Below are 15,183 nucleotides of genomic sequence, written 5' to 3' on the forward strand. Positions count from 1 at the left end.
AGCAGTAGGTGTGACCGTCACCACCACACGTTAGATGGATTACGTACTTTATTCTTCTCCAGCTTCTGTCGCTGCCTCTCTTCCAGGGCGGCTCGCCGTTTCTCCGCCTTGAGCCGCTGTCCCTCCAGCTTACGGCGGCGCTCCTCCAGCTGCTGCTCCCTCAGCTGCCGGGCCTTCTCCTCCTTCTCCAGCCACTGGGACTTCTTAGCCGCTGAGGTTCGGGGAGAAAAGATGGTCAAGAGAGAAGCACTGGACTAAAAGGAGCCCCCTCTTCCTGTTGGTATTAGTGGTGGGACAGTATATGGAAATATGGTGATACTCCCTGCTGTGATACGTAATACACAGGCGCCAAATATCGATATTAAAAATGATGATTTTTGTTTGATTTGTATTAAAATATATTTACTGATTCCATGCATTCAGCCTGTTTATGTCTATAATGATGGACACGTTCAGTCAGTGTGTTAAAGCTAAGCCTTTGCACTGAATAAACACAGTAAACGATTAATTCCTGCTTTTGCCTTTTCACCGGTATTTTATATCCTTCAGATACACAGATATCTTGATGCATATTGTAGATGATTTCTTGCAATATATCGTGTATCGCAGTATCGTGATATCGATTTCATGGGAAAAATATCATGATATTATCGTATCGTGAGTCACTCTGTGATTCCCACCCTTAGTTTTGAGTTCTGTGATATCCATTCACAGCGTCTTTAAGTGTCTTCTGAAAGAAGACGCTTTCAGAAAATATCCAAAAAGTCAAGACTCTCATGTTTACTTTTCATTAAAAAAAAAGAAATTAAAATTCAATTACTGGACTTATACAGGAGACTACTGCATAAAGCCGAGTTACACAGATACAGTTACTTCTGAAGTGACTATTCTTCACCACGCTAATCGCATCAAGCCTCCACGTCAGTTTGAATAAACCACACTTTGATATGGAAATGCTGAGCCATTCAAAGAGGGCGTGAAGACGCCTTTTCTTTGCTCTCTCTGTGTACACAACTCGCCCATACTTCTTTAAACTACAAAGTAAAAACCCTGCATGAAGAATCAGCTTTGGTTCCTCTGAAGCACAAAAGCAACTGGTGGATTTAAGATCATGGTGACGGATCGCTGCAGAGATGCTGGAGGAGAAACACACAGCTTTATATCTGAGAACGTTGTTCTACCGAGGCACTTCATGCTGCGGTGAGTATTTCATCTTAACCTTCCAGCGATATGAATCTTTAGACGCCGGAAACCGGCTTTCTAACTCGCTTGTTGTTGCTGTGGTGAAAGCAAGGATGCAATGTTTAAGATTCCCTCCCTCCTTACTGTGACTTTAAGACTGAATGTGTGATACACACTGGTTGGAGATTTAAATTTGACTCGTTTAATAGACGTATTCGGGTTTTCCGGCTGCAGGACTAGAATTTAGTCTGGGTCCGGGACCCCTAGGGGGTCCACAACGTTACTGCAGAGGTCCCCCGAAATGATTTGATCCCAAATCATATGTAAATATGTCCAAAAATACACATTGACATTACTACAACATATAATAAGCAAATATAAATCTTCCTATTTGTTAAAAGTCATGACATTGTGTAGAAATGCAAATATAGAATTCAATAATGAACTATAAATATATGAATCTGTCAACATTTGAATGGCTTAGCATTGTATACATATATCATTATAAAGTACTTTTATACCTGGCACTACATTATTATTGGCCCGGTTTAATAAGGAACACAGTTTTACATGATATGTATTAGAAGACTTCATCACCAGTCATGTATGCATCTATATCAGGGCGTTGAATAATAAACAGATGTCCAGTTCTGAGTATCTGAAGCGGACGTTGCTTTAAAAAGCATTCCTCAACACTCGTCTGACAGTGATCAGCACTGACGGGTCACACCGATATTAAGAACATGAAATAATCATGAGAGAGCTGCTCTAACGCTGCTGCTGCTTTAAGTATTTATGCATCACACCAAAGACGAAGCGAGGCCGGAGAAAAGGCTCGGTTCCTCCGGTGCAACCCCCACAACAATGATTCAAGCTGTTTCCTTCCTTTCAACTCGCTGCTGGAAACATTAGCTTTAGTGGGATCCGATCCCCGATCCAGGTCTGACTTAGTCTTGGATCAGAACCCCGTTCCATCGCCCCAATTACACTGATCCACGCTGTGAAGTGTGTCAGACGCCGTCGGATTAGACGACACGAGTACAGCTGGAAGATTCAGTGTCGTCTGAGGATAAACCTCATGTTGAGGAATTCATTCTGGTTTATAGGCTGGAATGTTATAAATACAAAGTAGCTGGTATTTACTAAAACCTTACTAAAACGTGGCGAGCATAAAATATCATATTAGACTCTATTTGACCCAAACTAGAAGGTAATAAAGAACTCTGTATAGTTGTAGCGTCCTTGGGTCCATTGAAAGGTGCTTTATTAATTACATTTACTTTTATAATTATTATAGTTTAAGTATCACACTGACTATACACCTTGTTAGACTAACTGAAGAAAAAAAGCTCTGCAAATCATTTGCATATATTTTTTTTCTACTGTGCAATTTTGTGTTTGGCAATATAAAGTTGTTTAGATGGATTTTGGCTGGTGGCTCTAAAAAATGTCTCTAAACCCTCCAATTTCTCCACTAAACATGGTAATCATAGTAGATTTGTGAGCATGTGGTTGTTATATCTTTAGATATGAAATCCAAGGAGTCATGTGGCGTTGGACGGATAACGTGGATAAACAAAGTTCAAACCGGGGCGCGTCACATCTCTTATATACTTAACAAAGCACATCCATTATTGGTTAAGTGATCATGATTTTTGTGAAAGATATATTATGTTCAGAAAGGAAATGTAGGAATTAGTTGACAGATAGAGGAACAAATAAAACCATGATTTTTAAACATCGTGAGGATTAAATGAATTAAACCAAACTAGAGCTGGGCAATATGACAAAAACTCTTTTTATGTGCAGTCTTTACCTTAATAACAGCAAAACACACATGTTTTACCTTCCATCAAGGCTGCAATATCTCTTCAAAACTCTCACATTATACAGGGTCGCCCATGAAGTTGGAATCATTTGCCAATGTCTTGTCTTTTATAGCGTCAAACAAATGTTATGCATGAATTAATTTCACCTGCGTCATCAAAGATATGATAGACATAATGGAATCATCCTGGTTTAAAGTGACTGCAGATGCATTTAAATAGGAATAAACAGTCTGTTTCAGTCAGTCAACTGTCTGTTTAAATAACTATGCAAAATAAAAATAAAAACAAAGTTAAAAAAAAAAAAAATAGGAATAAACAGAGGATTGTGTCTGAAAACAAAATAATCCAGCTTTATGGGCGACAGTGTAGATGAGCATGGTTGCTTATTATCATTCTGCATCGTTATAAAATAAGAGGTGGAAAGAAGGAGAGATGTGTTTTTAAGATGTATAATAAGCTGTTCAAAGACTACTAATGTCTTTATATTGGTAGGTTTGTATTCATTGCCCAACTCTAGTTACAACTACTGACATTAAATTGAGACATCCAATAAAACAGAATGATCGGAATGGGTCACCACCACCATCACCCACCACCACCACCACCACCACCATCACCACCACCATCACCACCACCATCACCACCACCACCACCACCACCACAGACACAGAGGTGTCTTACCTTGTAACATGCTGAGCTCTTCTGCAGGGAGGAAGGAGTGAGAGAGAAGACAGAGGCGACTGTCAGTCATGCAAAGCCGGGTGACAAAGTGCCGGCCGCGTGTTCAACACAAAATAAAAGAGATGCATATCAACCGGCAGGAGAACAGACGGACAGCCACGGCAGTCGTTAAGGCGCTCAGGTGAGAGGAGCTGAGGGAGGTTTATTATTTACCCCAACTGATCAAACTACATCTATACAAGTTGGGATGAAAAACGATGACTCAGCATTGTTTGCAAAACAGATTTCAAATAACGGCGAGTCACAAGAGATATTCATCACGCTGCAAAAAGAGCAACTATATGTCCACATATGGATAAAACCTTTTACACAACGTGAAGAATATCTCATTCAAACTGTATTCACATACATTTTAGAGCAGAGGTGCCGACGTGTCAAACAAGCATTTTGACACAGCGTATCCCAGCATGCATGAAAGGAAAGCTCGCTCGTCGTTGGTAAAATGCCAGATTTTGCTGATTTCAGTCACTTTTTGTTGCCTGATATCAGACAGAATGAGACAGAATCAAAGGTCTGGACCCAGGAAATGGATGTGTATGCCATCTGCAGCCTGCCAGGAGCAAAAACAACCTCTTCCACCCCAACACTAGGGGGAGCTCTTGTCCAATGTGATGGAAGCCCTTTTTTCCCTCCACTTACCGAGATATTTGGCCTTCTCCTCTCGCCGCTCCTTGGCAAGCTTCTGCCTCTCCTCTGATCTGATGGCGTCTGGGATGAGAACGGAGAGAAAACCCATCGGATCTCAGTCAACAAACACAACATGATTTGAAACCTGAGAGCAATTAAAAATCTAAGGTTTGGCTTCATATCACAGCTTGTGAGACTCGTGGCATACTTCTATATAAATGAGCAATTAAAACATGCTTTCTAAGAACTCAATTAAAGCTGGTTAGGCACGCTCAACTTAATTGGAATCCTTCCTTGAGGACCACTATTATACAAACATTTCATTCATTCACGTTCCACAACACTACATATCCATTACCGTACTACCGTTACTGATACCTCACGTTCAAAATTCTGTAAATGAAGCGTCTCCGTGGCAACAGTGATGCACCTGCCCTCCGATAAACAACATAATACGAGTAACTTCTTCTTCACTGCTGCAAAATCAGCACAACCAGGCCTCAGCGTTCAGACCAGCACGAGGAAACGCACGCCACAAGACAATGACAGGAAACCGTGAAGGTCACCATCTCACCACCGATGCTCAACAACACCGGCGTGGTCCACATTTTCATGATGAAGAAACGGTCTGATGTTCTACTGGGAACCTTCAGGTGGAACCCGAGGTGAAAGGAAAGCCCAGAGGAACGGCAATCCAAGGAAAAGTAAAACTGCATCCTTTCATTCCAGCGGCTTCTACTTCCTGTTTTAAAGCACACGTTGCCTTTTATGTCCTCAATGAAAATATATACAGCTATTTTCATAATCAATTATTCAAAGTCGTTGTTTAAGCATAAAGGGCACAAAGTCACTGGTTGCAGCTTTTGAATAGTTGCTGTAAACTACTGTGTGTGCTTGCTGACATTATAAGGACCTAACTGATTGATTAATCAAGAAAACAATCAGTTAATTGACCAACAGGGCAAACAACATAAGCTTCAATCCTGCAGCATCATTTAATCACAGAATGTGTTTCTAAATATTAAATATTAAATATTTCTCCAGCCCACAAAAACAAAAGGATCTTAAAATGTGTATTGATGGTGTGAAATCCCAAACACTGGGAAACACTGACACAGGCTGCTACAGTCTTCATCTTCCTACAGTCTTCATCTTCCTACAGTCTTCATGCTACATCACCCCCCCCCCCCCCCCCTTTAATCTTCACACACCAGATGTTCAACATCACACACAAAGGAACTCCATGTCTAACATGAGGAGGCGTGAATCACAAACGTGAAAACAATCTACCACGCAGCCTTCCCTAACAACCTCCTCTGACCCACTTACAGATCTATATATATATATACAGTATATATATATATATATATATATCATAAATATCATATATATATATATATAAATATATATATATATATATATCATAAATATCATATATATATATATATATATATATATATATATATATATATATATATATATATATTTCATGCCAAGATTTTCTTAAAAATATTTGCGATTCCTTACATGTGAAACAAGAAACAACATGTTTTACAGATCAGATTCCTTCCGTTTCTCCTCTTCTGACTCAAACACCATCAATCACCCCAGCAGGTCAGGAGGTCAAACCCTCGACGCCGCCGGAGCCGCTTGTCGTAGACGGAAGCAAATCGCTGCTTTCGCAGGAGAATGTTTAAGTTGTGACAAAAGCAGCGCTGCGCAGAATAACCGGCAGCTCGAACCGCCCCTCCATGGTTTCATTCCACTAATTAAGAGGCTGCAGAGTGCGTTTCATCTTCATTACACCCCGTGGCAAAACCTGACAAATAATGAGCTTTAAAAGTAAAAAATAAAAACAGCGGAAAAGGAAGGACAAAAGGGAAGTGAATCAGACTAAAGACTCAACTGCATATCTCTCTAAAATAGACGTCAGCGGCAGAAGTCCTGATATAACTCCCGTGGCGAAGGTCATAACAAAGCATCAAAACTGGAAGTATTGTTATGGTTTCAGGAGCAGTTTGAGGCTTTTCTCCCCGTCACCTCACGCAATGGGAATAAGGACCACGACCACACCAATGGATTAATGGATAAAGAATAGAAGGGGAGAGAAAAGAGGCTTACGCTCCCCAAAACCCTCCAACATGTTCCTTAGAGGTTGCATGTTGGCCGGAGGCTGCTCGGACTTCAAGTGGTGGCATTGTGGGAACAGCCGGGTCAAACTAAATACCGTCTTGGCATCGTCGCTCCACCTTTTATTCGGGGACCGGTGAACGGTAATGATCAGGAACTATCCAATTAGCAATAAAGCTCATTTGTGCACATTATACTTGGATATTTTTCCTCTACTAAGTTAATTCCAAAGCTTCAGCGTTCTCACATAAGAGCTTCTGTTCTCACAACCTGCAGCGGCTCTATTGGATTTAGCTGCACGTCTGAAAGCATGTGGTCACTGTGACTCCGACACCCAACGCATTACTGCGCCTCCGGAGAGCCGACCTGACTGCACTGAACTGCAGCAGATTGCAGATTTGATTGCACCATTATGAGAGCACTGCTTCCCGTCTGCTTTAACCTTACAGCACCGGAACAGTGTTGTTGTTATATACTAGTGGTGGGACGATATATCAAAATATCATTAAAATGACTCCTCAAGGCAATGAATAAACACTGTCTTTTCTCCTTCAGATCCACAGATGTCCTGATGATGATTTCTTGCACTATATCTTGAATCGCAGTATCGTGATATCATCGTTATCGTGGGCAATATATTGTGATATTATTGTATCGTAAGTTACTTCTACTAACCTTTAGCACTTTTCGACCGGGGGACGGGCGACGCCGGTGACCCGGGCGATCTGCTGATGACGTCAGACTTCGTGGGGGTAGCCAATCTCCGATCTGCGTCTTTCTTGGCCGGAGACTCGGTTCTCTCGGCGTCGTCCATCATGGGGGGGCTGCTCTCCCCCTCCGGGTCGGGCCTCGGGGGGGTTGTGTCCAGAACCGAGAGGGGAGCTGCTGGAAGAGAGGGACGAAGAACAGAAAACAACAAGCGTGAGGTAAAAGGTAAAAGCAAGCCGAGAGATGGAACTGAACCAGTCGTTCTTCATTCCTTTCTCCTGCCGGGCCGATGAAGTGAGTGGAAGTGTATCGGGTGTGAGGGGCGGAGACGAGGTGTTTTCTTTGAAATATTGTTGAGAACACCTGCAAAGAAAACGTCTGTTTCTTTCAGTTGTTGTGCAACGTGATCCGCTGCAGGGATTACACTGTTCGCTGGGAAGGACAAGATAAAAGGCCTTAAATGCCACTTTCTCCTCCGTGCAGCTGATCCGTCAGCAGAGCGGCCGGAGTAAACGGCCTCCCTGGCAGCAGCGAACCGTTATTAGCACAGTAATGGCTTTTTTTCTTTTGGCGTCTCAAGTCTGAATGAATTGCGCCGGAAAAACAGAATCAGAGTGATCATCTTCCCAGAAGTCGTCAAACTTTATTTTTGATGATGGGAATCCGTCACTGTACTGGATTTGAAATATGTCTCCATAAGAAGAACAACCCGATGTGTTGGGACGGCACCGTGACTCACATTTGGCACGCTGCTTGAACTTGAATCTCCTACTTAATATGAGTTTGGCTGGGCTTTGACGGGCCAGACAAAGGCGCTCGTGGGAGGAGACTCTTGGCTTTTGTCCACTCAGCACTGTACCCCGGCGCTCCCCGTGGAACCGTGTTGGAGCTCTGCTGCATAGCGTCTGGAGGTAAACGCTGGGGCAACACGCTGTAAATTATTCACACGGTGGTCTAAAAACAACACGGGCAGCGGGGGGCTGTCACCGCGACACACTGGATGCACTCAAAGATTTACTCTATTCAACAGCGTGCATAGAGGAGCACCAATGAGCGGCCAGAGAACTGATTATAGCTTCTCTATAGAGTATGCAACTGTACAAGTGCACCTCTTAAGCCATAAACATCTCTTTCAAAAGCAAAGCCATAAAACTTGTTTGTTTTATCCGCTCCCTTGTGAATAAAACTCGGATTATTATTAAACCCAAGAGGTGGACAAAGGTCTGCATGAACAGCTGAGGCCAAACAAACAGGACACCTATCCCACTATGGCGACGCTGAGCAGCATTCAGCCGGCCAGCAGGCCTTCAGCTCGGCACACGGAGAGTCTGGGAGGTGGAGGCCGTTTACCGACGAGTCGGGCGAAGCAGTCGGAGTCTATGAAAGAGTTCCACTGGTAGACAAGACGTGGTGTTTCCCCCTGCCGAAGCATGCCACTATTAAACAAGCATTCCTCGGGGGCAGCAATGTGCTCTGACAGAGAGGGGGCCATTGTTGTGGTTGCTTCATGGCAACAGGACGGCGGCCAAAACACTGCAATGACAGCGACATGGGGAAACGGAGGAGGAGGGGGGGAGAAGCACTGAAAGCAGAAGAGGTGCTATTTGTCACCAAATGCAGCTTTGTGAGGAAAAACCAGTAATGTATTCAGGGATTAGGGTTAAAATTGAAATTCCATATAATAACACAGTGTCTGGCCCGAGGCTTGCAACCTACTTTGTTTAAATTTAACTAAACCTCTTGGCTTTGCCTCCTCCATTTGTCCACGTTACTCTATTTAAAGGGAATTCCTCGCATAGAAAAATGTATGCGATTTAATTCCGACATGCATAGTTTTTTTAAACGTACAACCGGCTGTATACCATCGTGACTGTTCAGGTGATGACTCATACACCCTCGCCTCTGGATTTACCATGCTTCAGTGCATCGTTCTCTTCACGTCGGAGGGCAGATAACGAGTGGAAGTCCCCTCGTACACCTGAGAAGTGCTGGCTGGCTGACGGGACGATCGCTGATCCATACAGTCGATGATGAAGGGAATGAGAATGTAACACACTCCGGTATGCTGGCGGCACCGACAGTGAATACCAATGAAACCTGAAGCTCTCTGCAGGAAAGCATGGGATGGGAGCTGAGGGAGGGTTGCTGCTGCGTAGCGAGGGAGTGAAACAAGGGCTGATTGATGCAGCACTCTGACCGTCTACTCAACCACCGGGAACAGAGTGTCCCAAAGTGACAAAATCACCAGATAATCTAAAAAAAAGTGAATTATTTGTATCTACACTTTAAAAAAGCAGCACATCATCAACCTTTAGATGCTACTAAATATTATATGATAATATGATTCTCCAAACTGCTGGTGCTTGATTGTCTTTGAATCAAATAACCACCAACAGAACTACAGTAGAACTACAGTTCATACTTAAAGGGTAACCTTTTGTTGTCTGGCCACTAGGGGCGCTGTGGAGGGGTGATTTTACAGGCACCAAAGACAAGCAAACATAAGCATCAACAAAGCACAAACTAAATAATTATACAAATAAATCCAAATGCTTTGTCTGTCTTCAAAGAAGCATGTGATGCATTTGTGGTGATATGAGAAAATAACTTTGTTTACAAGAAACTTCACTTATAAAAGTAAAGACGACATTGACATTGGTACAAGTGTATTTGGGGAAAGTGTCTGCACAGTGACCCTTTACAGCAAACACGTTGGGACATCCTCACACAGAATGAGCAGAATGCTGAAGTAATGTTTGCTCAGTTGTCTGTGAATGCAGTGACAAAATCAGCAACCTGTGTTCTGACCATGACTCAGCTAAGTCAAGCTAATAAAATGATCCTGTTTCCTGTAACAGGATGGTTCCCCGTGGTGTGACATCATCGCAAAAACACCAATATCAGCCTAATTCCATGACTATGGGGGTCTAAACTTGCATCATCTGAGTAATCTTAGCATATTTACACTCCGTTGCACCCTGGGGACGACTCAGCCGAAAGCCATTAGACCACCCTCCTGTGACATCACTTACATTATTCATATCCATAAATCAATGAACTTCCTCTGAGATTGCTGGAGTCTCCATCGAGCCTGAATATGGATAAATCACTCAAAAAACACCAACCTTTGAGCAGCGCTTCAACAGCTTTCCACGTTCCAAACATTACCTTAATAGTGATCCGTATCTGATGACAGCTGTTGGGTTGTATGATTATGATTACAGGGGCATGCCAATGTCAGATCCAATGACAGCCAGCCTTAAAAAGTAAGAGAGGGCATGATAATCTAAAAGCCCTTTCTAATCCTAAAGCCACTATATTCTACTTTACATTACGGATGCTTTGTTTTATCCTCCTACTGTATGTCAAATGAGTATATCGACAGCTTGAGACCCTACAAAGTGGGTCAGGGGGGGGTCAGGAATCTACAAGCATGCCGTGAGTGCTCATTGGTGGAGGAATCACACCGTCACCTTGCACCACGGCTCTATCAAGTCTTCCTATAACGCCTCTTTAGTGTCAAACAAAGGCACTCAGCCGTGGCCTTTTGCATGCAAAAGTGATGGATTACGTTGTTAAATCAGCAGAAATGTGAAAGGAGCTCCTTCTGAAGGTCCATGCAGCACGAGCACAGTGTGGGAGCAGAACGGCAGGTTGAGAATCAGCAGGTGATTAGTCAGTGCCGTTCGGCGGTGAGAGGCATGATGGGTTGGAACAGAAACGAAGCACGGGCTCTAAGACTCGGTCATTGTGCATTCACTCCCAAACCTGCAGCCACAGAGGGATTCACTACTTCGGCTGATGACATTGGGAGTAAAAGAGCCACGCATTAAAAACTAGGACAACTGCTAATTCGTCCACACAAAATAAGATTTAAGCAGAAATCCAATTTCACAGCATATTATTGTGTTAGCGCGGGTTTATAAATATCACAGCGCCACTTACATAGACGTAGTCTCCTCCAGAAGTAGAAGAGCCTTTCACAGTGTAATTATCATGATAACAACAGAGGATGAATATATTTATGTCCAAGCAATAATAATAATAGTAATAATATGTTGTGGCCACATAATAATGGAAGCACTTTCCTCTTCACACTGCTGTACAGGATGAAAGGATCTGACAGGAAACGGCTGTTTTCTGTGTTCTACCTGTTCATCAACGTCACACCTGTGATCAGGGTGAGACAGCAAAACACATGACTCACTAGGACACAACCAACTATAGACAGCACATTCTTGTGACAGCGTTTGCTCATTAACAGCGTAGGAGGGATACTTCAGAGCGGCTGTAAAAAAAAAACAGCCAGCTTGATTTGAGAACGAGCCGACGTTCCCAAGGAAGACACGGTGGGCTTTAAAATGATTACGACCGGTCAGGATGAATACAACTCACTGTGCTGCAACATCCAGAGCTCTATGTCTTGCCAAGACACTATGCAGGGTAAAAATATAGGACAAGGCTTGCAATATTTATGGAGCCGAGAGCTTCACTCGTAAGCGTCTGCGTCTCCGGCCAAACCGATAAAAAGGTAAATGCACCGTCAGACCACGAATAGAGTAGCTGCAACGTCTAAAATAATACTCGGCGGACAGGTTGGGAAATAAATGCAGCACAGTCTCTGGAAAAATGGAAATGAAGCAAACAAGAGGAAACGGCATTCAGGCCCAGAGAGTGGAATCAAAAGGCTGGAAGGGGAAAAGGGCGGCGACCAAAATAAAGAGAAAAAAGGAACTCGGGGGGGGGGGAACACACAGAGAATGGATGTGCATCTCATTTGGGATGGGCCGGGGGTTGGAGGGGGGGGGCTAATGAACTACCTCATCGCTTACCCCCCTAACCCATCGGCCCTTCACCCTGTTTTGTCCCTCCGGCACCGAATAGGCTGATGTAAGAGGGCAAGGGGGCCCAGACACACAGGAAGCACAGTGTAAACAACAAGCAGCCACGCCATGCCAGACCAGTGTGTGTGTGTGTGTGTGTGTGTGTGTGTGTGTGTGTGTGTGTGTGTGTGTGTGTGTGTGTGTGTGTGTGTGTTAGAGACCAAAGTTTTCACTAGATGTGCTTCCAGCTGAGGACTACAGTTTTTAAAGGGGGAACTTAGACAAACATTACATTCTGCACACAAGCTGCACTTAAATACCACCAGGCCCTTTAAATAGTCGATCCGTCTATTGATTACCTTATAAATTAATATTTAGCTGTGCAAAACACAAAAGAAAAGACATTTACACCAAAAGCTGAACTAAAGAATGTTGACACTATTTTCACTATTGATCTAATCGTCTATTTTCTCCATAAAATGCCAGAAAATATTGAAGAATGTCCATCACAGCTTCAGATGACCAACTAGTCTTTATTTGACCAACAGTCCAACTACTAAATGAGCACCAAATCTAGGACTATGTTTGGATGCTTGAACAACGAATAAATGATCCAAATAGTTCCACACACAGATATCTGAGTCTCATGGACCGCCTCATGGATCTGATAAAAGTGCTTCTGAATATTAACCGAGTGTTGGAGACACTTATAGAGACCGCATTGCTTCTCTGCATGTCAATGGCTCTGTGAATACTGACTTTCATCCCATCACCTGGCCGAGCCGGAGAACAACGCCTGGCATTGAGCTGCTGCTCTCTCCTGCACCGCCGTGTGCACCGAAGCCACCGCGCCGATGAAAGGCTCCACTTATCGGACCTGGCGGCGGCTCCCCGGAGACCCGGCATCTGCTGCCACCAACATGCTCCCACATAAAGGGGGAGAGTGACCTAGACAGTCCAACCAGTGGTGGAGGGGGGATGACATCACAGGAGGAGGAGGAAGGGGAGGGGGGGTGTCCAGGGCTGCACAAGCTGCCATTCTAAATATGCCAAAAATCCCATCGACTAGAAGAAAACTGCTTCACAAGAGTAACATAGTGAAGGTATCCATCCAATGAGCAGAGGGAACCTACACTGATATGTGCATGTAGGGTTAATACATACAAAGGGTTTTCTGTTAATACTACTACTACTGTTAATACTACTACTACTACTATACTACTACCAACACCAAACACAGTTGGAACCCAAGGGTCTGGGATGCACCAGATTTCTGCCTAAAAGCCTATTAAGGCAGTTTTTTCCCCCACCACGGTCGCTGTAACGCTCCTGGTGATGTTGGGAATTTGAAAATGTATTAACTTTTCTGGGTCCAATCACATGGGTTTCAGAAATCACAGGTAACTATGACGATGAAGTCAAATGCAGCTGAATCCAGCGACAGAAAACCTGCAGGAACCATTTCCTAGAAAGCCAGCAAAATACCTGAATAGTGAAAACGAGTCAAACATAATCTCCAGAAGACATATGTTATCCTGTGAAGTGTAAAGAGGCTTGGCCTTTAGGCGATGGTCTAATATTAGCCGATCGGTCTGGTGACTTTCAGATGGCCAGAGAGCAGAGAATAGACCGTCAGGGATATTTTCAGATATGTGGAGGTGGAAGGAACAAGCAGCGTCCTTCCTCTAGTGTCCCATGATGCATTTAGGGCACGACGCTGCATCATCGGCCTTCTTTCTGCACAACGAGGACAGACAGCGGTGGGAAAAGCAGATGCCTGCCAAGGAGCAGATGTGTATGTTTCATTGGCTTCCATTGGTGTTAAAAGGAAGGGGCTGCTAGTAAGAACAGCTTGTTTCTTTGGCATTCAGTCGCTTTCTTACTATCCAGCTGCTGCAGCTGTGCAACATCTTAGAGGTCTAGATTCTAGCTTGTTAACTTCCCGACTGTTTTATTTTCATGCATGTTTTTAATGCATTACGTTCAATAGCCTCTGTGCACTTAGTGTGCTTAAATAAGCTTGCATTGCCTTTCTATTGCAACATTTTAACAACCAGATTCATTATGCTGCGGTGCAATCAATCCATCTGTCTGTGTCTTTGAAGCAAGCTGCACAGTCTAATGAGGGTCGGATGAGAAGCCAGTTAGCTTAGCTTAAAGACTGGAAACATGTTGCAACAGCTCTCTTTTCTTTGTCTAAAAAGAAAAAAAAGCTCATAAACACACCTAATAATCGGCAAATAATCCTGCACTCTGCAACCAGCTGTGAGTCTTTCAGTTCAAAGTACATGGTGGTCCCTTGATGAGTCATAGCCCTCTGAATGTTGGACATATTAAATATCAGATGTTCTTGTAGAAGAGAAAGGACCAAAGAGGTGAAAACAGGTCACACGTCATTCTTCAAACACATTTTTCTAAATGCCAGATACGTTCTCGGGGCAAAACGTGAAGTTACAAGTGTCTCTGTGCCATTTCAGAGGCTAATAATAAACCGTCGCCCCTAGTCATTGGAAGTGTGACGAATAACACGTGTAATGAGGCTGTAAGTGAGTAAATGACTATATTAGATTGCAAAGGGCTGATCTGGAATCAGGTACTATTATAAACCCGCTGTTACCTTGTGGTTTTGGCTAGTTAGAGGTGGTTCAAGGGCAGACAAATTCAACTATAATCCCCTCTTAATCCATGCTTTCAGACAAACACGTCAGGTTTTTCTACTAATACATTAAAATGACCCCAAACGTGAGCTTTGTGCACGTTTTGGGTTCAGCGGACGTTTCCTGGTGGAAATACTGCATACTTCATGGGAAGACTTAGCTTCCACAGTATTTGCCTTTCAGAGCGCCGGGTTGGAGAATCCGCCTCCATTACCTCACGAGAGGTCAACGTCTGGGCGGTGTGATTTACCCCATCTGGGTGATACGGGGTGGGTTGGCAGGGAAACGATGCCTCCTCCTCTGTGTGAGGAGGTTCATTGGGTTCTTTTTTAACATTACAGCACCTCACCATCGTTTGGTCTTCACTTCATCGCTTCAGTATTCTCTCATGTGGATTGTTTTTATTCCTCAGGACAGGAAAGTGTGATTCTGCCTTAAGGAAGGCTTCACATCGTGATTCTTGTACAAAGACATAAACAGTACATG

The 15,183-nt window shown here is 43.6% G+C and overlaps 1 protein-coding gene across 5 annotated transcripts in view; it reads right to left on the reverse strand.

The window, feature by feature from the left end:
• The window catches only part of map7d1a (MAP7 domain containing 1a), a 32,881-nt gene that overhangs the window by 14,013 nt on the left and 3,685 nt on the right, over nucleotides 1-15,183 (reverse strand). For 3 of the 5 annotated variants that reach the window (XM_084027183.1, XM_084027181.1, XM_084027179.1), the window contains exons 2-5: nucleotides 7,185-7,394; nucleotides 4,392-4,460; nucleotides 3,693-3,713; nucleotides 48-211 (exon numbers count right to left, since the gene is read on the reverse strand). In XM_084027183.1, coding sequence (XP_083883309.1) covers nucleotides 48-211; nucleotides 3,693-3,713; nucleotides 4,392-4,460; nucleotides 7,185-7,394 — 464 coding nt within the window. The remainder of the gene's footprint in view (nucleotides 1-47; nucleotides 212-3,692; nucleotides 3,714-4,391; nucleotides 4,461-7,184; nucleotides 7,395-15,183) is intronic. The other 2 variants (XM_084027180.1, XM_084027182.1) reach the window with 2 other exon arrangements.

Source organism: Eutrigla gurnardus, assembly GCF_963514095.1.
Source record: "Eutrigla gurnardus genome assembly, chromosome: 14".
In the NCBI taxonomy this organism is placed as follows: Eukaryota; Metazoa; Chordata; class Actinopteri; order Perciformes; family Triglidae; genus Eutrigla; species Eutrigla gurnardus.